The sequence below is a fragment of the Camarhynchus parvulus genome, chromosome 1A (genome assembly GCF_901933205.1).
Source record: "Camarhynchus parvulus chromosome 1A, STF_HiC, whole genome shotgun sequence".
NCBI classification, from domain to species: Eukaryota; Metazoa; Chordata; class Aves; order Passeriformes; family Thraupidae; genus Camarhynchus; species Camarhynchus parvulus.
Window position 1 is genome coordinate 55332354 of NC_044586.1, and position 23350 is coordinate 55355703.

Below are 23350 nucleotides of genomic sequence, written 5' to 3' on the forward strand. Positions count from 1 at the left end.
TTTAGCATTCAAGACTGTTAAGCCCCTAAGATTTGTAAATCTGTTTTATGTAAACATCTGAAGTGACTACCTAATACAGCTGAAGAATCCAAAGCATTTTTTGTAAAACTATGCAAAATGAAAAATAAGCATCTGTTGCCTGGAGTTCATTCCAAATGCTGAATTTAAACATCATTCATTCCTCTTGCAGAGTTCAAAGCACAAACATACACCTAGTGTAAAATAACATAAGTACTTTACTAAGGACAGGTACCTTTAAGTAAGGGGAAAAAAAGGCATTTCACTTACACATGAGAGATAGATTTATTATTCAGCCATGATTTTTGTATTAAAATTCCTGTATGTGTTACTGCTATTACAGAACACCTTAGGACATTCCTTGATACATATTAATACAAACAGCACCATACAGTCCAGCAAAATTGCACCAAACTGGCTTTAGTTTTAAACTCCTTCAGTGCTAACAGTCAAGAGCTGGGACTCTCTGGTTAACTGGCCTTATGAACCACATTTATTATAGTTTTTATTGTTCTCAGGCAGCAAATTCTCCAAAGTCCTTCAATAAACAATCCCAGGTGTTATGTTGCTGGTTCTATTTTGTCAACCTCTTCCTTCTTGGGGCTCTCCTCTCGGTTTTTGCCCTGTTGCAAGGTATACACTGATGGGCCCATCCTCAGGATCTTCCCACTGCCCAGGCACTCATCTCCCTTGTAGAACACAGCAAACTAGGAGACAAACACAGGGAGAGTCTTTTTAGCAGCTGCAAAACCCACAGTGAGCAACTTCAGGCTGCGCAAGACCTGCTGGACAGCGAGCAATTTTTATCTGTTCTGTCTAAATCTTAAAAAAAAAACCCTGAAACAAACAAAACCCCCCAAATTACAGAGAATTTGTAGGCTCACATGAGTGTAAATTTACAACGTTGGTGGAAATTTCATCACGAACTTCTACAAGGCTATCTCAAAACTCTTCAGTCACTGAGGCAGAGTGGATTGTGCTGGAAAGTTTCTTTTCCAAAGGGGATGACATATGTAACATCACCTGCATCTTCACTTTTTTTTCCCCAGAAAACTGTGCCCAGCCTATGGCGGCACTTGTCAAAACATGAAGGGGGCTAAGGACTATGGCAGCAGACCAAGGAAGCAACTGGAGCTCCCTGATGTGCTCAGCAGGTTCCTGCAGGAGAGGGCAGCCCAGACCTCCTGCCCTGTCTCACTCCCTGGCAGTAAGAGCCTGGCTACAGGCTCAGCGGCTCCTGACACTCAGGGGATTCTCATGCCTCCCACAAGCTCTGCCTGGATTCTTCTCAGATAATTTCCCTCCTGATGCATCCCACAAACCCCCTGGTACTGGGGATGTTGGGTGGAATGTATGCTGGGAGAAGGGATGCAGGGAATGCTTGAGAGCCAGTGTGCTGGAATGTGATGGAGTATCTCTATATCAATGTTATAGGCATCCCTTTTAGGCACAGAACCTCCTCTCAGCTCTGGCTGGGACAATGGAGTTCACCAGACAGAGTCTCACTACAAGGTTTGAACACTAAACCCATATTAAGCAGGCAATTACCAAATTAATGCCTTTCAAAATCTATTTCTTGCAAACAACAACAGCTTCTATTTCTGCATATACAACTGATTACCAGAGATGCTTCTATTATTTTTAAAATTTCTAAGCAAGTGTCTTAGACTATACAGATAGCAACAGATCATTTGAAACTAGAAACAATCTCCCTTAAAATAGTTGATAAACAGTCAAAATAGAGCAAACCACTCTCATATGCAAATAAATTAATTACTTTGCTCCAGCTAATAAAAAGCCACTCTGATTTGTTAGCCAGATAAGGTAAGGCACAAAAGTGGAAGGAAAAGTACTTCTAATAACTCACCTGTCCAGGTGTGATAGCTTTTGCTGGCTTCACTAGGGTTACCCACACACTCCCATCTTGGTTTAGAGTCAGGACACAAGGCACTAGAGCAGAAAATGATCAAACATCTGACAATTAACTATTATGTTTACATTAAAGAAGGAAAACCAAGGGTAAACAGATCTAAGTAAAGATACTACTGTACAGAATTGTTTTGTAAGACACTGCAGAAACAGGAAGGCCAAGCCAAAGCCAATCCACTATTACTGCAGAACTACATGAGCATGCTAACAGAGTTTCACAAACTGAGTAAGACAAAAGGAAAACAAGGTTTGACTACCCAGTGCCATCTGGTGCCGAAATCTGAAATGACATTCCATCATCTTCTCCCTGACCAGCTCTGCGGGCGGCTCCTCTGCGATCCAGTGCACCCGGTTTGTCCGCAGCAGGTCTCTGTACAGGGCAGGGTGATCTCGTGATGGGGCCTTAAAATACATTTATTTATGCCTGATGGCTTTGCCAAAGAGCATGTAACTTGTAAAGTGAAGCACAAAATGCAGAAGAAGCATCAAGCCATAGCAAAGTGAAGGCAATATGAGCAAGAAAGCAAACACTTATTAGCACTTAAATTGGGCTAGAGCAAGCCTGAATGATTTGTCAGTCTCCTACTCCTCAGAGTTAGTCTCTCTTCTTGTATGCTTTTCCCTCCAACTGCATTTCTGCCTTCTTCAGACTGAGTTCAGAAATCTGAACTTCTTTATCCTATCTCAACAAGATGCTACCTCCCTCTTCCCCAACTTCCCAAATTAACACCTCCCCAGAAAAGGCATTGCCTTTGACAAACTTGCTGCAGGACATACAAATTTTTCTTAGTTCTCCTGTCTGTTCTCAATTCTCATTTGATTATGGTCCCCTGCACTAGAACATCAACAAGTAGCAGCACACCTCATTATAATCACATCAGAATCCAGGAAGCATAACAACTGCATGAACAGGAAGCAACATTATCAATGCTAGCAAGCTGCAGAGCTCTGCATCACCTCATATGATTAGCCATTAACATACCAATTATTTATTATTTATCATATATGTTCTGCCTCAGTTTTCAAAATTGTAAAACTGTGTCACTGACTCCTCATTCTTTGACTAGAAAAACAAAGCAGTGATATATGATAAACCAAGGTAACACACATTTTATAAACCATATCATAATAACTAAGATAAAACCCTCATGCTTTAGAGTAGAAAATGAGAGTTCAGAGATTGGCTGATTCTTTTCAGCATTTGCCCTTTGCTTTGAAAAGCTCTATGCCAAAATCTAACACAATTTGGTGCTCATGAAAAGCCTGTTTGGAAAAGATGTTTCACATCTGCTGATGCTATGCTAGTTGGTTCTTGTCTCCCCCAAGAGGAAAGCCAAGAATTCTGCCCAAGTTAGGCCATGTTCCATACAGCAGCAGTCACAAAATGCATGCATTAGTCATTTGCAAACCCAGTGTTAATTAACTCACCACAAAGACATCTCCAGTGCTGACATCTTTATCTACAACAAACCAAGCATCCTTGAGGCCTGCCAGCCGAGCCCTCTGGCCTATTGTGAAGAGGAACCAACCTAAAGAAATATGAAAGTGGAATGCTGCTAGCAACTTTTCATCTTTTACTCTCAGAAGAACACATTAAAATAATTTCCTCAAAACTTTACCACTAAACAAAGAACAACAAACCAAGCTGTCTTAGAGAAGAGGGCCAGCCACAAACTAAACTAACATTTACTTGAAATTTCATCTGTACCTGAAATGCAAACTAAAGATTAAAACTTTATTTATTTCAGTTTCAATTTGTGGGTTATCTACCATTTAGTCTCACCAGTCTCCCCTCACTTTTATGTACCCATATAGCATCCTGTTGTCAAAAATTACTTGGGAGAGGAACTCAGTTCTGGCAGCTTGAACTAAGGACAGCAGAGGAAGAACACACAGGAGAAAAGGAAAAGTTAATGTGTCCATGATGAGGTGCTCCAAGGTGCATCACCGAGGTGCATTTTCTTCTGCAAAGTTTAGGTATTAAAGAATATGGAACTGAGGCACAGTCATTTTGAAGGAATTAAGTGAAAAATGGTCTCTTGGTATTAAACTAACAAGTAGATAGTATCAACAGAGTAACCCTAATAATTATTTGCTTTCTTGCAACATGGAACAAATAACAAAGAATCAGTTGTAGTTCAAACCTCTATTGTATACAGCAAATTTTCCATGGTTTACCAAACTAGGTAAAACCTGTACACTCCTTTGGAGTTTCCCAAAACTTATCCTTCCAACTAGAAGCAGTATTGTTCCATTTATCTAAAAGTAAGTTATTAAGGTGGGTTAGCCAATTACCTTTGTGTCTTCCCATCACCTTCTTATCTTCAATGGAAACAAAGTTACCGGGTTGAGGTTCCAAATACTAACAAAGAGGAAGAGGTAAGTCACAAGACAGTCCAAGAAAACCTCATAGCATATTTCAGATTCTGTCACTACATTCTCTCAAAGCTGAAAAACAACTCTTTAAGAAGCAAACTCTGCCCAAGCAGCTTACTGATTCCTCTTGATGCTGCTCTCAATGAAGATCAGGAAGGGCAGCCCCTATGAGCAGCTTCTAGGCTTCACTTCCCCTATCCTCACATATGTCAGGAGCAGCAGGATCCAGCACTGTGTCCCTCTCACATTCCAACCATTTGTCAGAGCCTGGCAGGCACAGGATGTTCACTTCTTTTGCTCCAGAAAATGAGTGACAGCTGGTAGAGGGGCAAGATACTTCCTACAGGCTGTGGGTGCCAGCTTCTAACTAGGCTTGGAGGTGGGACATTGCTACTTACAGTGGGCCACAAGCTGCTTGAGATTTTTCTATAGACAGTCTTTTAAAAACTGAACACCTGAACAAAACAAAGATTGTCAGAGATTTAGTGGTGCTTACCTCAAGAAGGAAATTTTCAAAGTTTCTTTCCCCAATGAAACAGACCCCCATACTCTGAAAAAGAAACATGGAGTTGAATACACAAAAGCAGAGAAAAATATTTGAAATAATGTCTATCTGTCCAAGATTTTTCCCCTCCCATGTATCCCAAACTATCCTAGGCATTTCATAAACAAATCCACAACATCTTCTGCAACACAGGTAAAATAATTCTATACAGAATCAGTGAGAGCTGTAAGAAGTAAGAGGGACAATAGGAAATAGAACATCTGTTCAATAACTACATTAACCTTGGTGACTAGGTTGGATGTATATTAAAAACAGATGTCTCTTTCATATTAAAGTACAAAAGTAACAAAATGATACAATAATGGTCCATCTCTTGAAAAAAAAACACTTTCAGAACCAAATAGGCTTTTCTCTTCCTTCCAGTTACTGCTGACATTCTTCAAACACTCATTTACTGAGGCTGAATAATAAACACGAAAAGCAATCAAGGCAGCATCAGCAACATAACTACTGCCTGCACTACAGCTTTTAAGATCAACTCATGAAGTCTCATCTGTCAGAGAAACATAACTTTTTTTTCAAAGAGTAAATGTAGACAAACAGTATGATCCAATCTCTAAAGACATATTGGGAAATAATTTTAAGTGAAGAAGCTCTTAAAAGCTATGGAGAATAAAAAAAGCTTCTCCCTTGCTGTGATAGAGGATGTTTTCCTTTAGGCTCATAGCATCCCACACATTCACCTTCATCTTAATTCTTCTGAGATACAACAGCAGACAAAATACCTGCAAGCTAAAATACACAACTAACCACAAGCTCCTAAAAGTACTTTTAAGGAAGTAGCCAGCTATGAAAAATGCTTCCCAACCTATTACATTATTCTTTTTCATCAGAAATGGATGTGTTGTCCCAGGTTAAAGTTCAAAAAGTTCAAGAAAGTTGGTTTTAGAGAGAAATACAAATAAAAGTGTTAAGTGTTACCATGCCTCTTTTTTCTTTAGCACATGATGAAGGTCATGTTCTGCTGCTATCTTCTTTACAAAAGTTTTTGTTAAATCCCCTAAAGGGAAGATGGTTTTTCTCAAAGCATCCTGTGAAATCTGACTTAGAAAGAAGGTCTGGTCCTTAAAGAGGTCAGCCCCTTGAAGGAGTTTCACAGCTGCAAAGTGAAACACATAAAGCATCTCAACATAACTACTATTAATAGTTCAAATTTATTTAGTATTTTGTTCGACAACATTTCTGATTTATTATTTTCAAATACATGTTAGAGACAGTATTTTACATGTTTTTCAAAATCCAACAAAAATAGTTGGATATTTCTGTATCACTAAAAAGATCTAGAAGATTCTGGTTTTGTATTATGCAGAATCCTACAAAGACTTACACTGCCTCATCTATTTCAATACTGCATGTATCCCTGGCAAGGACATCGACAATGCAAAAAACAAAAACAACTTTCACATTTCCTGTGAAATAGAGAATGAAGATTCAAATACCATGGAGTGTACTGTTCTTCAGAAAAACACTGTTTTGCTCTGAAATCACCCTACCAGAAATCAATGATTTGAGCAATCAGTGGAGTTATTACCCATGCTCAGAGATGAGAGTTTGACCTTTTTCTTTACAATAGATGAAATCTCCTGATTACCCAGATGAAATAGAACTGGTACAGTTTTTCAATCATGTTCTGCCCCCTCTCTTTAAAATGAATAGCTCTGCTGTTGTACAAACACTACTTAAGTGTTTCTTGACTCGAACACAAACTAGAGGCCAATAGCTCAGTTACAACTGATGATACAAAATCTCAGTCACAGGGCAAGGAAGCCCATCACAGCACACAACATCTGAAACCACAGTCTGGCACATATACAGACCATAGGTCCAGCTGGGGCCATTTCAACTTTCCAGAAGTAAGATTAAAACAAAGAAAGAAATAAAGCCCTTTAAGCCCAGGGGTGGACAAATGAAAGTAGGGAATCCCTAATGTAAAATCATCACTGGGGCAGCTTTGCATACCTTTAGTTTACAAGGTTTTCTCTTTGGGTATAGCATGCTTATCACCATATATCAGACATTCATCTGACTCTCAAAACAAGAAAATGTAATACTTGACAAGTCAGGGTCATTTTCAGTAATATAAACCCTTGTTTAGCACAAACAATCATCTACAAAGGCTGGGGTTTAATTGGTAACCATTGCGTGTAAGGTCACTAACATCCCTGATTCTGTGAGACCAAATATAGTTTAAATTTCTCTTTCATATGTAGGACAAAACATGAAATGAAGACACAACTTACTATTTCTAACTTCAAAACGGTTTCTGAAAAGCTTCTGTGGTCTTTTAGTATGTTTCTGTTGAAACACTTCCTCATCCTCCAGTGAGGTCCTGGCATAATGCCCAGTAGCAATTGCATCTGCTCCTATTAAGGAAAGAAAAATCAAACGTAACATAAAGGTACAAACTTGGAAATCACAGTTCAAAACACAACTGCAAACACACAATAAAAAAAGCAGAAAGTAATGAAAGAAGAAAACCTAAAGAGAAGTCTAATACTGACAATAATCATACTCCTGTGCTATTTAAATAATGCAAACTATTCACCAGCATGCCAGAACTTGTGCTTTTGTATTTTAAGGACCACCTAAGAATGTAGAACTTAATGGTCAGGTCAATGCATGTCTCTGAAATAAATCTGTTCCTACATATGAGCAACCTAATCTAGTGGAAGATGTCCCTGCCCAGGGCAGGGGAGCTGGGCTAGATGACCTTTGAAGATCCCTCCCAACCTGAACAATTCTATGATTCTTTATGTAAAAGCAACCGCAAAACCAAATACTTTGCAATGATTGACACACCACTACAGAGATGAGAGTTAGGCATGCACATGAAGTCATGCATTTCCCCACCTTTTAAAGAGTTTGTTTCCTTTAAGCATTTCCATGGCACACACTCTGTACTGACACACTTGAAAATGCCTTACCAAGGTTATCCATAGCATAATGCAGAAAGTAGTTGAATTTGATGTGCTTGTTACACAAAATATCGGGATTAGGTGTCCTTCCCAGTTCATACTCTTTTAAGAGGTCACTGTAAAATAAAGACTCAAATCAGAATCATTAACATACATCATACTCTCAGAAACTGGACAGTGTTCAAATATGAGAAGCTGAGTGCCAGTCCCAGAGAAGACTCAGTCACCATAAACATTTCATGCCAGAAATAAAATGTCCATTTGATTTTGCTGTGCAAAAAAAACAACGTTTGGAAGATTTTCTACAAAGTGCACTGAGGACAGGGTCAAATTATCACTTACAATCTTGTAACTGTGCTTTATTAAATTAATATTTAATAAATATTAAATATTCATTTAATACATATCTCTGGACAGATGTGGCTGTCCTCTGTGCACATCCTACTCATCTCTCAAGGAATACTTACCTACAGAATTAAACAACCCTATTAATTTTTTCAGTGGGACACTTTGGTGGTACACACCAGGAGAGTCTCAGCGGAACAGACAGTAACTTCAGCTGCAATATCATCACAAGCAGTCACTCATGGGGTTAAATTTTAGAGACATTTTTCTGTCCTTTTTTTCCCCCTTCTAGAAATTCCAAGTTTCTCAAAGTTATGTTGTAGTTCTACACTGCTGCATAATTACTTCGAAATTGCTGAAATAATAACTAATGAAATTAAACCAGAATACACTGCTACCCTGAGATATCAAAAGGCCTTATCACTGCATCATTTTGTTTGCCAGGTTGCTGTCAGTAGCCACTGCACTAAAGACCTGAGGGCACAGACTGGATTTAAAAGAACAACAGCAACCCTATTATTTGGTTCTACTTTTCTCCATCTGAAACAGAATCAATTCATTCTTCTTTACCATGTGACACTACATTAAAAAATAGAAAATAAAGCAACATATCTCTTATTTTCTCTAACTCCTTTTTAAAAGTTCTGAATTCAACAACTCATACTAATAATTAAATCACCTGGGTCTACCCAGAGCTGCCTCACACCTGACTCTTATGGTACCCCAGGAGCTCTACAAAGCAGTCACCACAAAGCCTCTAGTAAAGCACAGAGCCAGAGAGAGGGCAATGAAGGCAATGTCTACTGGATCTCTCTCTGACAGGATGAACTGAAACAGGCTTTGCATAAACCATGGAAAAGACAAGACCTGGAACAGTCCTCATGATAAAAGAGGAGGTGGATAACTCTTTAAAGAGAGATCCAGAGGAGGAGTAAATTTAAGATCAGTGATGACAGTAAAGAAAAAAGGATTCTGAAACAAACTTGTAACAGAATGTTAGGAAACACTGTACAAATAAATCCAAGAAGTTTTGTAGCACTTAGTTATCCTCTCACACCAAAAGGGGGAAAATGGAATGAACTTTGCCAGAAAAGAGCTGTTTTGCTGTTTTCTTCACTGACTGTCCAAAAATTTGGTGCTCAGCTTGACGTCATTTCAACATGCAGTACAAGTAGCATGACCAGGTTATTCCTCAGCTTCATGTAAGGTAATAACAGCACTACTTAAAGGGGGTGATGAAGATCAGGGTACAATTTTTATGTACTTTTGTCCAGTGCCTACAGATAAGTTATAATGTTATACCAACGTGCCCCTTTTTGTCCTACCTTCCATAAAAATCTCTCAGCTTTTCCTATGTAGAACTTTGCCTAAAGCGCAACAAATTCACAGAAAATCTGAGCACCCTCTTTAGAGAACAGTTTCAGATTTGTTCTAAGTTTAAAGAAGCAAGCCTAGGTCACAATCATTTTGTGCTAAACTGGATTCAGCACACATTATGTAAAATGCACTGTGTAAGTCACACACACAGACAATAACACTACCCCGTTAAATATTTTTTTCTAGTTGCAGTAAGGTTGGGCCAGTACATCAGTAGCTGAAGAAAAGCTGCAACAAAGCAATTGCTAAACACTCACACAAGCAGAAATCTCTTACTAACTAAAAAAAAAAAAACATATTAAAAGCAAAATATAAATTCTGGCCTTAAATACAAACAAGAGAAAAAAATAATTCCTCAATAATTAACAGGCTTCGTGGCTTTCTCTTAGCACCGATAAAACTGCAATGAATTGCCATTGCTCATTATCTGTCCATTCTTCCTTCCCATTGTAACACAACACCACATATATATCAGTATATTATATACCACAACATATTGAAAGAGCAGCTATTGTAAATGTGTTTCTACCTGAATACTTCATTCCAGTATTCCTTCACGTAGGAAACCTGGTGAAAGGGGATATCAAGCTTCTGGCACACCCGGTAAGCATCTTCACAATCTCTGTCAACGGAGCAAGCTCCCTGCTCATCCAGAGGGTCCCAGTTCTTCATAAACACACCTGTCACCTGGTAGCCTATGAAATGAAGGCAAGAATGACTTAGAAAGTGAAGTTCTTACAGCCTGGACACAAAGTCAGTGTTTCTCAAGAATGGCTCTAGTAACTGCATCTTACCAAAGACGTGAGCAGCCCTGTGCTACGTTTTACAGTACAGTTACTGCATAGCTGGTTTTTGCTGTCCGTAATAGCTAATCCAAACTCTTATAGCAACCTAACGCCACGGTAAATCACATCTCCCGCCCGCTCTTCAGGGCCGCTCTGCCGCCCCCGCGGTGCCCGGCTCCCCGCGCTGCCCTGCCCGGCCTGGGGCCGCTCCACCGGCCCGAGGGGCGGCCGAGCACGGGGGAGGCGCCGGCCGGAGGGGAGGCGCGGGCCCCGCAGCACGGCCCAGGGGCGGGCAGGGCCCCACCGCTCCCGCTCCCCCGCCCGGCCCCAGCCCGCACCTCGGCGGCGCAGCAGCAGCGCGGCCACGGCGCTGTCAACGCCGCCGGACACGGCGCAGGCCACGCGGCGCGCCTGGGCCGCCAGCATCGCCCCGCCGCCGCTTCCGCCCGCCCCGCGCCCCCACTGCGCCTGCGCGCCGCGCCGGGCAGGGCCAGGCCGGGCAGGGCCGGGCAGGGGAGCGCACCGGGCCAAGGAGCCCGGGACACCTCTGGCCCCCTCCAGGCCACCCGCAACCCGCACACAGGCTCGGCCCGACCCCCTCCCACTGCCCCTAAAGCACAGGACCAGCGCCGGGAGTCAGATAAAGGCAACATCTCCCTTCGATTGCTTCATGTCCGTTATCCCTCAATAAGCCAAAGTTTATCCCAGCTGGAGGAAGACTAAATCATCTGGCAGTAACAAGCTGTTATCTTCTCCTTGCTGTTGATTTATTCTACTGGCATTCACTTAAAATGTCTGTTTACAAACTTGCTACACCACCCTGAAGTCCAGTAGTTTCTACCTACATATTAGCATTTGTTAGCAAAACACTAGAAAAGTCTACCCAAAGCACACAATAAAAAGTTGCTATTTTGTATAGGTTTAGTAAACAACTCATTTATTTTAAATTAAAACTTTGTTGTACATAGAGGAATCAAATGACAATTGCTAAGAAGTAAGAAGCCAGGCTTACAACTCAGAAACTGGAATTACAATTCCAATTTTTTTTGCCTTAGAACAACATAGTTTAAATACATCCATTGCAGCACATCCATGAACAAAACCTTTATCAGACTGACTGTATCAAGAGTGTTAGAATTCTATTTTGTTAATGCAGTTCATCAGACAATCTACAGCCATCTTCAAAAAATTACACAAATGAGGAATAACACCAAAACCACTTCAAAGATCACAGTTGCTAAGAATTCTTCATTTCAGTTCAAATTCAGAACTTCAGTAGAGGGGAATCCAGATTTTCTTTGTTTACATCAGGGCTCAGAGTGATAAGAGGAGAACTCAAATCAATTAGCTGAAAGAAAAACAGAAACATTTAGCTATTGTAGTCAACTGTTGTGCAGAGCTACTAGCAGCTATAATCTCTATTATTCTCAAGTACTTTTCTTGTTTAGGGTTCCTATTAGTATCTAGAAGACAAATACAAGCACCACACTCCAGCTTTTGTGTTCAGGTTTTTAAAAACACACTCATTTTTAGACAAGCACAAGATTCTCAAAAGGTGGTTATTGCCCATACCTACCTTAAAAACCTCAAAGCCTTTTCTAAGTTTCACTACTATGCATATTATAGTGACAGTGCCATCCAGACAGGACACAGCACTTCTGAACTCCTCTGAACATGCCCCCCAAAGGCAGAGTTCTGCAATACTCCTCTTCTGACAAAATTTGAAGGGCCTGGTTAACTGAGCTCAACTACACCTTCTGTCAAAGGCTGCATCCTCACAGTTACCAGCATTCATCTAACAATGATCTAAAGGCATCTGCCTTCAAGCCACTAATGCATAAAAATGCTTGTAAAATTTAGAGCAGATTCAAACAGCACACATCTTCCAACTCAGGAGAGGAGCTCAACAGGAGAGGCATCCCTTCTTTTGTGATAAAAATGAGCTGCTACCAAGAACTGAAAATGTGCAAGAAAGGTTAAACAAGAATAAGCATGCCAACTCTACTGAAGACAACATTCACTTCCTGCTTCAGAACAGTTTTATTCTGTAACAACTGCTTTAGGTCCTAAGTTCTTTCTCCATCCTTCTCCTTTTCCTTTACAGACTGCTTACGGAACTCTAGTTCAGAACACATTGTTTGTTTTTAAACAAGACATTCTCTTAAGAGCACCTAATTATGCATATCCTATTGAGCTAATATTAAATAATTCCTATAGTGTGGAACTGCTCTGCAGACAGTTAACATTTTTCTGCTAACATAATTTGCACCAGATGATGTGAATAAAGCTTACCTTTATCTGCCCAGATAACATAGGCTTTGCAGAAGTAATCTTACTCACTTCAGGAGTATTGGAAAGGTCAATCAAAGGTCTGCTTTCACATTCAGAAGTGTGTGGGAGTGATTTGTCTGCTCCAATATCTAGCAGTAAAGCCTTTAAAACAAATAAAAAGAAAATCAGGTTTTCTCCCTGTTCAGCAAGTTTCCTTCATATACATTGAGGCAATCAATTTAGCTTATACAGCTGTAATAACCACAGATTAGGCTTAATTTACAGCTTGGTATCTTTCATGCAGGATTCATTGCACATAGTGTAAAACCCTCAGCTCTTACTCTCTGGCTAGCATCACAGGGAAAATGCAGTAAGGCAAAGCAAAAGAGATGCCTTGGGGCATAAAACACTTAAAAGTATAGTTAAATTTAAAACAGAAGATTAGTAATCATCTTAATACTTAAATGATTTAACTACAGTTACTGTGCAATGTTATTTAGCCATATAAACTATTCTCTACAGCTTCACACTCTAGTTATCCTTTTGTCCAGTTTAACTACCCCATACATGTACTAAGCAATTCTGAAACACACACTTATGCCACCAAGTAAGCTAACAAGGAACATACTGATAAAATAACATCAAGGCATTAATCCACAGATTATTCTAAACCTCAATATTTGTAAATCAATAGCCACTTTGTCAGGTTAATATTTCAGAACTACAACTTTAGCCCTTTTATTCTTAATGCCTGTGGAGTGCCAGCTTTCAGCATGAAGCCACTACATTCCTGAGAGAGGGGAAGTGTTCACTGAAATAATTACTTGGCACTGAAGTTTACTGCTATATGGACTTTGGGGTTTAATCCTCCCTCACTGTATGCAGATTTACACTCCTTTTAGGTGACTGAATTTAGCTAAAGCTGTGTTTTGGGTTTGGAGGGGTTTTTTAATCCCTGAAGGAGCTTTATGACTGCAACACTACTTTCCTAATTGAAGCTACAAGGATTTCACAGTACTCTTCCAAAAGTAGAAATTTAATATGCAATCTGCAAGTATTTGACAGTGCATTTAAGATGGAAACACACTTAATGGAAATACTGAGCATATGATGATCAGTGCTAAATATAGACACTAGAGGGTGCACATGGTAAGAGCCAATTGGGCACCACAATATAAAAAAAAGTCATTGAGCTAATTGAGAGCATCCAGAGGAAGGCAACAAGGATGGTGATGGGGCTGGAGGGGAAGCCTTATGAGGAGCAGCTGAGGGCACTTGGTCTGTTCAACCTGGAGAAGAGGAGATGAGGGGAGACCTTACTGTGGTCTTGAACACCCTCATGAGGGAAAGTAGACAGGCAGGTACCAATCTCTTCATTCTCATGATCAGTGACAGGACTCAAGAAAACATCATGAAGCTGAGTCAGGGGAGGTTGAGATTGGACAGCAGGAAAAGGTTTTTCACTCAGAAGGTGTTTGGGCACTGGAACAGGCTCCCCAGGGAAGTGGTCACAGTACCAGCCCGACAGAATTCAAGAAGTGTTCAGTGTAATTACTGGAGTGCCCTGTGCAGGGCCAGGAGCTGGACTTGACGATTCTGATGGGTCCCTTCCAACTCAGAATATCCTATTATTTCATTATTCTAATACATTTTAACTTCATGTATACTGAAGTGGTTTCCCTACTTATTCCTTATCTTGAAATAACTCAAGCACTTTACTTAGCAGTTTTGTAGAAAAATATTTTTTCATTTCTTACCTCAGGTTGTTTCTCTTCTGCCAGCTCATTTTGTGTTTTAGCCAGCTCGTTGTGTACTTCTGCCTCTTTTAATGCATTTTCTGCTCCTTCCGTAGCAGTTTTCTCTGGGGAGAAGTTAAGTACAAGAGGTAGCACAGCTGGAGGAGACGTATCATCCTCTGAAGATGTCTGTGTTTTACTCTCTTGTTTCTGTCTAGAACTAGGGAAAAGAGTATCAGAGATAACTGAGTTTTTAATCAGTATTAACTAAAGACAGAAAAGCCGATTTCTAACCTCATTGCCTCCTTTTTTACCCCAAGCTTTAATGACCAAAAGGCTTCCCATATTTTTATCCAAAAAAATGCTAGTTACCCACAAAATACAAAATACTTTATTCTGCAGAAAAAGTATAGCCTACTCATGCAAAAAAGGGATTATGAAGAATTTAATCTTACTTGACATTTCCATCCAGCCTAAACTTCACACAAAGTATTTTTGTTGTTTTTTCTAAACTTGGAACAGCTAGCAAAGAGGCATTGATTTTGTGTATCACTGAGCAAGCCCACTTCAGTCCCTGCTGAAAGGAAGTGCTGACACTGGCTGGAGGACCAGGGGCTGTAATCTGATTAGTATGATAAAATCACTGTAGACAGAATAATTGTTTCCTTGAGAGAAAAGACTATTTGAGACATTTGGCCTAAGTAACATGACACAGTTTTCTAGCCATGAATCATTCCTACAGTTCCTCTCCACCAGCCATAAAACAGGCCTGCGTACATATACATGGCCCTTGTCAGAAGATGCTGGGTGGATAATATGAAGAAGGTAACACTACTTTCACAGAAAAGAAAAAAAAAGAGAATTAAAACATAAGTAAAACTGCTCAGAAAATAAAGTTCAACTCAACAAAATCCTTGGGTTTTTGACTGATGCTTTAAAAAGTGTCATTTTACAGACCATTGGCAACAATATAAAACAAAAGTTAAAAGTAATATGCATTTTAATCAGCTGTTTCCCTTCATCAGAAGGCAATAGCAAAACAACAACAGAGCATCAGACACAAGTCTTAAATTTTTCCCTTGCTCAAGAAATACAAATAATTTCCTATTAAAGCTGTAATTCTTTAGTGTTAGATATTGATTCACCTCAGTACGGCTTATACTATTTTACCAGTCACAAGTGTTAAGTTTTTATTAGGCCTACACAGCTTTGTATGCTCAAATGGTTCATTCTAACATTTCGCAGAAGCCCTTGAAACCCGAGAGTCATCACTAGAGTTCACTAAGAGGCAGTTTGCCTACAATACTCATTTCATACATGAAGATTTCTGTCTTACCCAGCTGTAAAAGTCTTTTTGGTAGAAAAGCTGAAGCTCTGCCGAAGAGATGCAGCATGTGGAGAAGTTGGCATTCTTGGTATAGTTTTGGGAGTCACTGCTGGGAACCCTGAGATCCGACGGACAGGTGTAGGCAGGCCAGACCGCTTCACACTGGCCGGAGTCATGGTGGCAAACCTCTCAGGAAAACAAAAACCCTGGAAGGCCTTATCTTCTGAGCCTTTCATAGGAGTGCTGACTGCCATGGCACTAGAAGAGGAACATACCTTAGCCAATACCTTCTAGAAACTGTTTGAATAACACTATTCTACCAAATGACAGAAATCTATTTCCCTTCGGTCAGTAAGGGAACAGTAGTCACCTTAAGTTTGATGATCACAGCATAGTAAAGGCTTTACTCAATCAGAATTCTTTTATGAATTATTTTAGTCTATTTAGCACTGCAAAGAAACCTCTTCTGAATAGAGTGAGAGGGTTATTTGGTTTAGTTTTGGGTTTTGATTTGTTTTAAATCAGTTCCAATAGGCGTTATCTGGATTCCCCTCTACTGGAGTTCTGAATTTGAACTGACATGAAGACTCAGTTCCAATGAATGTGTCTAACTTGGCAGGTCTCAAGGGACTAGACAATGAGGTTAGAACTTTTAAAAAAGACTGTTGTGACACCCAACCATGTTGCCTGCTAAGAAGGATGCCTCAGTGCACTCAATTTTCAGTGAAGCCCTACCTTCCAGGTGTGCCACAAAATGTTAATCCAAGAGACGGTGTTGCTTTTGGTGCCAACTTGTTTGGTGTTGCATCTAAAGAGAAAATTTTTGTTAATTGCTATCAGATTCATATTTATTTCTTATATAGCAGTTATCTTTCAGTTAAATACTAATTCCTTCCCAAAGGTGGAATTGTAATGAAACAAATAACAAGCCTTCAAGGTAACATCTGCTTTTAATAACCAAAGTAGAAGACAGGCCATACAAATTATGTGCTTACCTTGAGTCTTCACAGGAGCCTTAGTTTGACTTGTGGAAGCAGACAAAATTCTAGCCTTGGGCTTTGGACACAGGCTTCCTTTTGCTGAAGTCCCATCTTTATTCTGCTGACAGAGCTGCTGCAGACTGGAAACAGAGCTTGGTCTCCGAATTCCACTGCCTGCAGCCTCAGATGATGCTGTAGAAGCTGAAGATTTAGGCAGGCTCATGGCACTAGGTATTTTGGGAGTGCTAGCTGATCTCACTTGCTTCCTGAATTTCTCAGTATTGGCAGCCTGCAGAGATGACACTGTGGCAGGTCTGACAAGGGCCAGCCTGCCTGTACTAGTTGAAAGCTTACTCACACTAGCTTTTGATGGCATGCTTGATTTTCCTGAAATAGAAAGTTGTACTTCTATAGTTTTTGACTAAGCAGAATAATTTTACTAACACAGGAAATAAAAGCAGCAATTTACAGCATTTAACTTCAGGTTCAAACAGTACAAGTTTAAGGAGAATATATACAAGTACTGAAAATTTATTCCTCAAATTCTTTGGCAATTTTATTTTATAATCTTCTCACCAAATTCCTGAATTATTGCAATCAAGTGAAAGAATATTCTTCAAGAAATGCCAGAACAGCATGCAGGTTCAAATTACTTCCAGCAATTACCCCCGGCAGAGCTGGCCCTGTTCCCTTAAGCAGCCTTTCAAGGAGCTAACAGTTTGAGTTACACTGATTAACACTACAGGCTAAACTACCACACAAGCATTTTTCCCAGATTTCTGTGAAGTTCTTACTTTTAGCCTGTAGGTTACTTTAACAGGAATCTTGATTAGACAGTTCTGTTGCATAAAATAGTTCACACTAAGCTTCTTATAATATGATATTAATCTCCCAAAAAGAAGGTGCAAAATAAAAATTTGCTCAAACTTGGTATTTTGATAGATGTACAAGAACTGTAGTCCTTACATCAATCAGTACTACTAGGAGACTATTTTCCTCATCCTTTGAGGCTTACTGAAATGGTCAAATTCATGGTCTCAACACAGTCCAAGCCTCTTGGCTGTGTTATCTCCCTAAAGGTGTTATTCCCATCCGCTTGAGTAAAGCTCATCCTTTATTTAGGCTTACAGAAACATGGAATAATGCCTCCCCACTTCCTTCCAAATTTCAGTTGTTTTGGTGTTTTCTTTTTCTTTTAATTCCAGTCAGACAATCTTAGAGCATTCAGAAGCTCACGTTCTTGGCTCCAATAGAGGAGATCATGCACAAAGGGAAGAGAATTCTTGGGGCATTGCTTCCTTTCTAGCTGTGTCAGATGTTCACATGTAGGCATCAGGTTTGCATTAATCTAGTCAATCTACAAATCATGGATGTCTAATATTTATCTTTAGTCCACAGGGATTTATTGGGCTAGCCTAGAAAATTTTATTCTCCATACAAAATACTTTTTAGTGCTTGAATGTACTGAATACCATTAAAATATTTCCAAATCCAAAGTCCGGAAAATGCTTAGCTATTTCCAAAATTGATTTGTGTCACAAATCTGTAGTAACAGCAATTACCTTTTTTGCCTATAGGAGAAATTGGTAAACTTGAATTAAGACTTGAGTTCATGCTGGAAACTGATGATGAAGATGATGATGACGCAGTCTTCCTTGTGAGACCACTGGCAACACGAGGACATTTCAGATATGTCATCTTCCTTAAGCCAGGCTGAATCAAAAGAAAAAAAAATGCCCTATTTAACACATTATTTTGTCATTATTTATATTGGTATTGTTACTTTTTACTTGTGAATTTTAGAGGAGCTCTTTAACTCAGATGACATTTTAAGAACTGAATTTTCTTAGAGACAAATCATTGTATCTGGATTATTATACAGAATTGGAACATCAGATCTAGGAAGCAAACAGTTATTTTTATTCTGCCACAAAATTGAGTATGGACTTAAAGGAATTAGAGAATAAAAAGATTCAGCCTAGGCAGCAGTATATCAGAATCCTGTTATTTCTATAGGTGATGGTTCTTGAGAGGCCTCTACCACATTTTCAGTAAAATCTGTAATACATACTAGAGGCCAAGCTATAAAGTGTAGAGCAATAAAATACATTCTATCAAAAGACTGGGATTTGTGCTCACAAGGTCACTAACACAACTGTTTCCTTGCTATGCAAGGATACATTTCCATTGACAAGGTTTAAATAAAGCCGCTTTTACACATTAAGTATAAAATTACACATGAAGTGTAACAGTGTAGTAATTTTACCAGCAACACAGCAGTGTCAGAAACCAGTTAGAAGAGAAGCCAAGAATTATAGTATTCACCAAACCAGAACACAAAAGAAATTTACTTGCAAATGCTCTACATAGTCATAATAGACAAAGTAATCAGTTACTATACCATGGTACCTACCCTCATTTTTTGTTCTATATATGTTTTCTGACTAAGGATTTTGAGGTAGAGAAGCACCAGAAGATTAAAGTTTGCTTTTGAAAAAAAAATATTGTAGACAGATTAAATATTCATAAAACACAGACTTCACTTGAAGAAAACATTGCCCAGAACCTGACTTTACCTTGTCAATTGTCAACAAATTGCTTTTTCCAGAAGCAGATGAAGGTTTTGCCACTGGCAGTTTGCCAATTGCCTTTGTATTTGTCTCCTTAGTTTCCCGTTCCTCTGTTAGGGGTAAACTGGCATTTTTTGTAGGAGACACGCTAATTTTAACAGGGCTTCTGTTAGGAGGAGCAGGAAGAGCATGCACTTTGCCATCTGACACAAGTTTCTGTGATGGCTTCTGAAAACAAGGTGGCAGCTGACATGCTGGGCTATCCTGCACACAGTATGTCTCCCGTTTAACGGGCCTGGGACTTATTGCTATGTTTTTGTTTCTCAGTATCTTCAGCTTTGACTTTGAGTCCTCCACAAATGTTTCTACAATCTTGTTTTCCTGTTCTTCTGATTGGCTTATTTTGGTCTCCTCGTCCTTGCTTCCAGTCTCTATTTGCAGTGCCAACAAATGAGCTTCTTTGAAAATTTCCACAAATTTCTCTCCTTGAAGTGGGCTCCACATGCGTTTATCATCAAAAGCAGACACACTCTTTTTTGCTTCAATACTGGCAGCAATACATCTTTCTTTGTGTCCCACAGGTCCAACAAAAACTTCATCTTCATTTCCACTACAAAGAAAAATAATTTAGGCCAGCACCGTGCATGTGTCCATTTTGAAGGGTCTACAGTACTTACATAACTTACCTTGTTGAAGAGAGTGAAAGGTCAAAATCAAACTTTTCATCAGTCAGAAGAGGAAAGTCTGAAACTATAAAAAGGATTCTGTCACAGCATGGATTTGCAATGAAAATGATTGCATTATGCTTTGACAATTTGGTGAGTGATGTCAGCTGGCAATAAGTTTAGCTACCAAGTTTAAAATGTTAAACTTAGGAAAACATATTTTAGGTCCAAGAAATTTAAGGTACAATTGTGAATATGAGCATAATTGTGAGATGCCCAAATACTGTGGGAAACAGCTTAATGGTAATTTCTAAGCAGCTGTAACAGCAACATGGAATGCAGCTTATCAGCAGCCTCAAATCAAAATAAGTGAGAACATGTAATCTTCTTGTTCTAGTTACTACAGAACAGTAGCAGGAGTCAGTGAGAAAGATTACTTTTCTTATTAGTTAATATATACATTAAATAAATCAGCAGCTGATGGATAAGGGATGAACTCAGATTAGATATACAGAAGAGAGGTTGGTGACATCTATCACTATTACACAAGCTTTAGCACCATGCTCCACAAGCTCCTCAGAAGGCTTCTGAGCAACAGCAGCCCATCCAAGGAGGTGAGTACACAGAGCATGATGTAAGGCAGACAGAGGATGTCTACTGCTCTGAGCTGGCCTAGCCTGTAACAGGGGATATACCACATAGACAATAACTCAACATGTTCTCCACCTACCATTGCTCATGCACATATCCAGCTTTTCTTCAGTCAAATGACTCAGGCTATCTACTGACATTTCTTTTTTTTCCTCCATAGTACCTGGAAAATAAAGAAGTAGACATGCAAGAGGTTTAAAAAAACCCAAAACCGAACAACAAGGTCACAGACCTTGATGACACTGCTGAATTAGTGAGGAGGTAAACATTCCCTTTAAAGACTCTCATATTTAGGGACTGCCACACAGAATCACAGAATAGTGAGGGTTGGAAGAGACCTCTGGAGAGTGTCTAGTCCAATCCCATATCAAGGCAGGGTCACATGGAGCAGGTTACACAGGAACGCCTCAAGTGGGTTAGCAATATCCCCAGAGAGGGCGACTTCAGGACCTCCCCGGGCAGCCTATTCCAGTGTACTCTCAATGTAAAGTTCCTATTCACGCTGAAATGACGCTTCCTGTGGTTTAGTTTAATTTAGCACTGCTACTCATCCTGGCGCTGGGCACCACCCAAAAGGTGGCTTATGAGACGCCACGCAGTTCACCATCCCACCGACCGCCCAACGCCCCACCTCAGCCGAGCTCGCACAGGCCCCCCCCTTCCCCGACCGCGACGGCAAACGGGGAAAGGCCCCCGGGCACGGCGCTGGGGCTCTGGGGCAGGGCCCGAGCCGAGGCGGCCGCCGCCGTCCCCCCGCGCCCCTCACCGCTCGCCCCTCACCGCCACCGCGCACGAGCCGCGCCGCGCACCTACCCGTACTCGGAAAGCGCGCCCCGCTCACGTGACGCGCCCCGCGCGTTCTGATTGGTCGGTTCGAAGGATACACGAGCGCTTCCGGTGCATTCTGGGGCTTGTAGTTAGCAGGGGCTCCCAACGGCTGCTCTGTTCGGCTGGGCTGCGCAGGCCGCCCCCCCCCATCCTGTCCTCGGGCCCTGGCCGTGGTGCGTCGTCCCCCCGTTCAGCCCGGCTTGCCTGGCCGGCCTCGGTGCTGGCTCAGCCTCAGCAGGGCGGGGGCATTGCCGAAGGTCTCGCCATGAGGCTGTGCTAGTGGGCGGAGGCGCCATGCTGGCTGCGGTGCGGCCTCCTCTGCGCCCATTCCTTTGGTTTCCTTGACACCTTTGCTGGATATGGTTGTCCTAGTGGCTTTAACTTTAGAAGTGAAGCTAAGCGGCGGTTCAGCTTGGACATAAGAGGAATTTAATCACAGCAAGCATGACTAGACATTGGATGGGCTGCCCGGGCCGGTGGTGGAGCCATCATCCCGGAGGTGTTTGAGGAAAGACTGGATGTGGCGCTCAGTGCCAGGTCTGGTTGTCAAGGTGGTGCTCAAAGGTTGGACTCAGAGCTCTTTTCCAGCCTAATAGATTCTGTGATATCCCTTTCTGTGAAGAGGATTTATATCTAATCCTAAAATGGCATAAGGAATAATAAGATCCATGGATGTCAGTCCCAGCTACAAACTATTAATTATCAGTCCCATTAAAACAGCCTATGAAAAACGCCAATCACTTGTTTTTAAAAATTTTTAAAAGTTTAATAGTAATAAAATGGTTATAAAAATAGTAATACAATTAGAATAATAATAATTTGGACAAATTTAATTAGGACAATATGAGGCAATAGAACCAAAGAGTTATGGACGTCCGGGTACCTTCTTCTGGGCAGTACAAGCCTGAAAAAGGACACATGTTAACAGAGGATTAACCCTTAAAAACAATAACCTGTTGCATATTCATACACTTCATACATGATGCATAAATTCTATTCAAATACAGGATTCTGTCTGGTCATTGTCAACTTATTCCTCTGAATCCTAATGGCACCTTCGAGGCAGGAAGAAGTTAATTTCTTCTGATAAGAGAGCAATAAATTCTTTTTCTCTGAAAGATTTATGTGTCCTGTGGCTTCTATCTCACTGCAAGTCCTTTCTTTTAAACAAAGCATCTTATATAGCATAGTTTCTATTTTAACATTTTTTTATAACCTAAAACTATATTTAACACACTACTTAAGAGAATTAATACAGCATTACTTTCTAACACAACACATATAATATTAATTTTAATATTTGTGAAAAGCCAATCATAAAATATGCATCTTTCACAAGCCTGACTGTTAGAATCATTTTAAAAGTAGAACCATGTTCATAAAAAGCACTAGGAAAACACCACTCTTTACATTTCTTCTGACATTTAATGCTGTGCAGTGCTTAGGGTTTTCTCTTCATGCATGCATGGTATGAGAAATTGAGTTCCAGTGATGTATTCTGTTCTAAGTATTTTTAGATGACTAAATCAACCAGCTGGAATTTATCAGCTGAATAAGAATAGTTAATCATAACCTGCAGATTTTCATATAGATAAGATACTCTCTAATCCTTTCTCCAGTTGACCATTTGTCATTTTTTTACCTTTCATGGAGCCCCAGAAGCAGTATGTATGTGACTTGAGTATATAGCAAGTGTCTATGTATTGCAGAATATGCACAGTCAATGGCTGGGACAAATAGGTTTCTGCTGAGTATGAACATGCTCACCTCACACTTCTCCCTCCCTTGGGGAGTCCCTTCTGGCTGGCAGTGGTCATGGGGAACTGTCCAGCTTAGTTGCTTGTAAAATAGGCCAATCCTCATTGTCACAGTTTCTGTCTTCCAGCTTTTTACATCAGAATTTTCTACCTCTTCTCTTTGATGTTTTCCTCATTGCTCCTTGAATTACTCTTATGGATGTAACAATTTCAATTTATTGGTTTCTTTTATTTCTTTCCATTCAAATTCACGTC

The 23350-nt window shown here is 40.3% G+C and overlaps 2 protein-coding genes across 3 annotated transcripts; both read right to left on the reverse strand.

Moving 5' to 3' along the window:
- Positions 1 to 284: 284 nt before the first annotated feature.
- On the reverse strand, positions 285 to 10761 carry TRMU (tRNA 5-methylaminomethyl-2-thiouridylate methyltransferase). Its single transcript, XM_030960108.1, has 11 exons — positions 10649 to 10761; positions 10055 to 10220; positions 7813 to 7919; positions 7129 to 7251; positions 5815 to 5987; positions 4820 to 4873; positions 4243 to 4309; positions 3376 to 3476; positions 2205 to 2349; positions 1886 to 1968; positions 285 to 725 (listed from the first exon to the last, which is right to left on the reverse strand). Exons 1-11 carry the CDS (start codon positions 10734 to 10736, stop codon positions 579 to 581), a joined length of 1254 nt encoding a protein of 417 aa, XP_030815968.1. The 5' UTR covers positions 10737 to 10761; the 3' UTR covers positions 285 to 578.
- Positions 10762 to 11219: 458 nt separating this feature from the next.
- On the reverse strand, positions 11220 to 21336 carry GTSE1 (G2 and S-phase expressed 1). 2 transcript variants are annotated; one of them, XM_030961035.1, is made up of 11 exons: positions 21324 to 21336; positions 20590 to 20673; positions 19881 to 19944; positions 19201 to 19804; positions 18187 to 18337; positions 16640 to 17011; positions 16380 to 16452; positions 15654 to 15902; positions 14339 to 14537; positions 12603 to 12743; positions 11220 to 11658 (listed from the first exon to the last, which is right to left on the reverse strand). In XM_030961035.1, exons 2-11 carry the CDS (start codon positions 20666 to 20668, stop codon positions 11575 to 11577), a joined length of 2016 nt encoding a protein of 671 aa, XP_030816895.1. In that variant the 5' UTR covers positions 20669 to 20673; positions 21324 to 21336; the 3' UTR covers positions 11220 to 11574. The 2 variants fall into 2 exon arrangements, with proteins under 2 accessions (XP_030816895.1, XP_030816897.1); XM_030961037.1 differs by lacking the exon at positions 21324 to 21336 and adding an exon at positions 21291 to 21313.
- Between the last annotated feature and the right edge of the window lie 2014 nt (positions 21337 to 23350).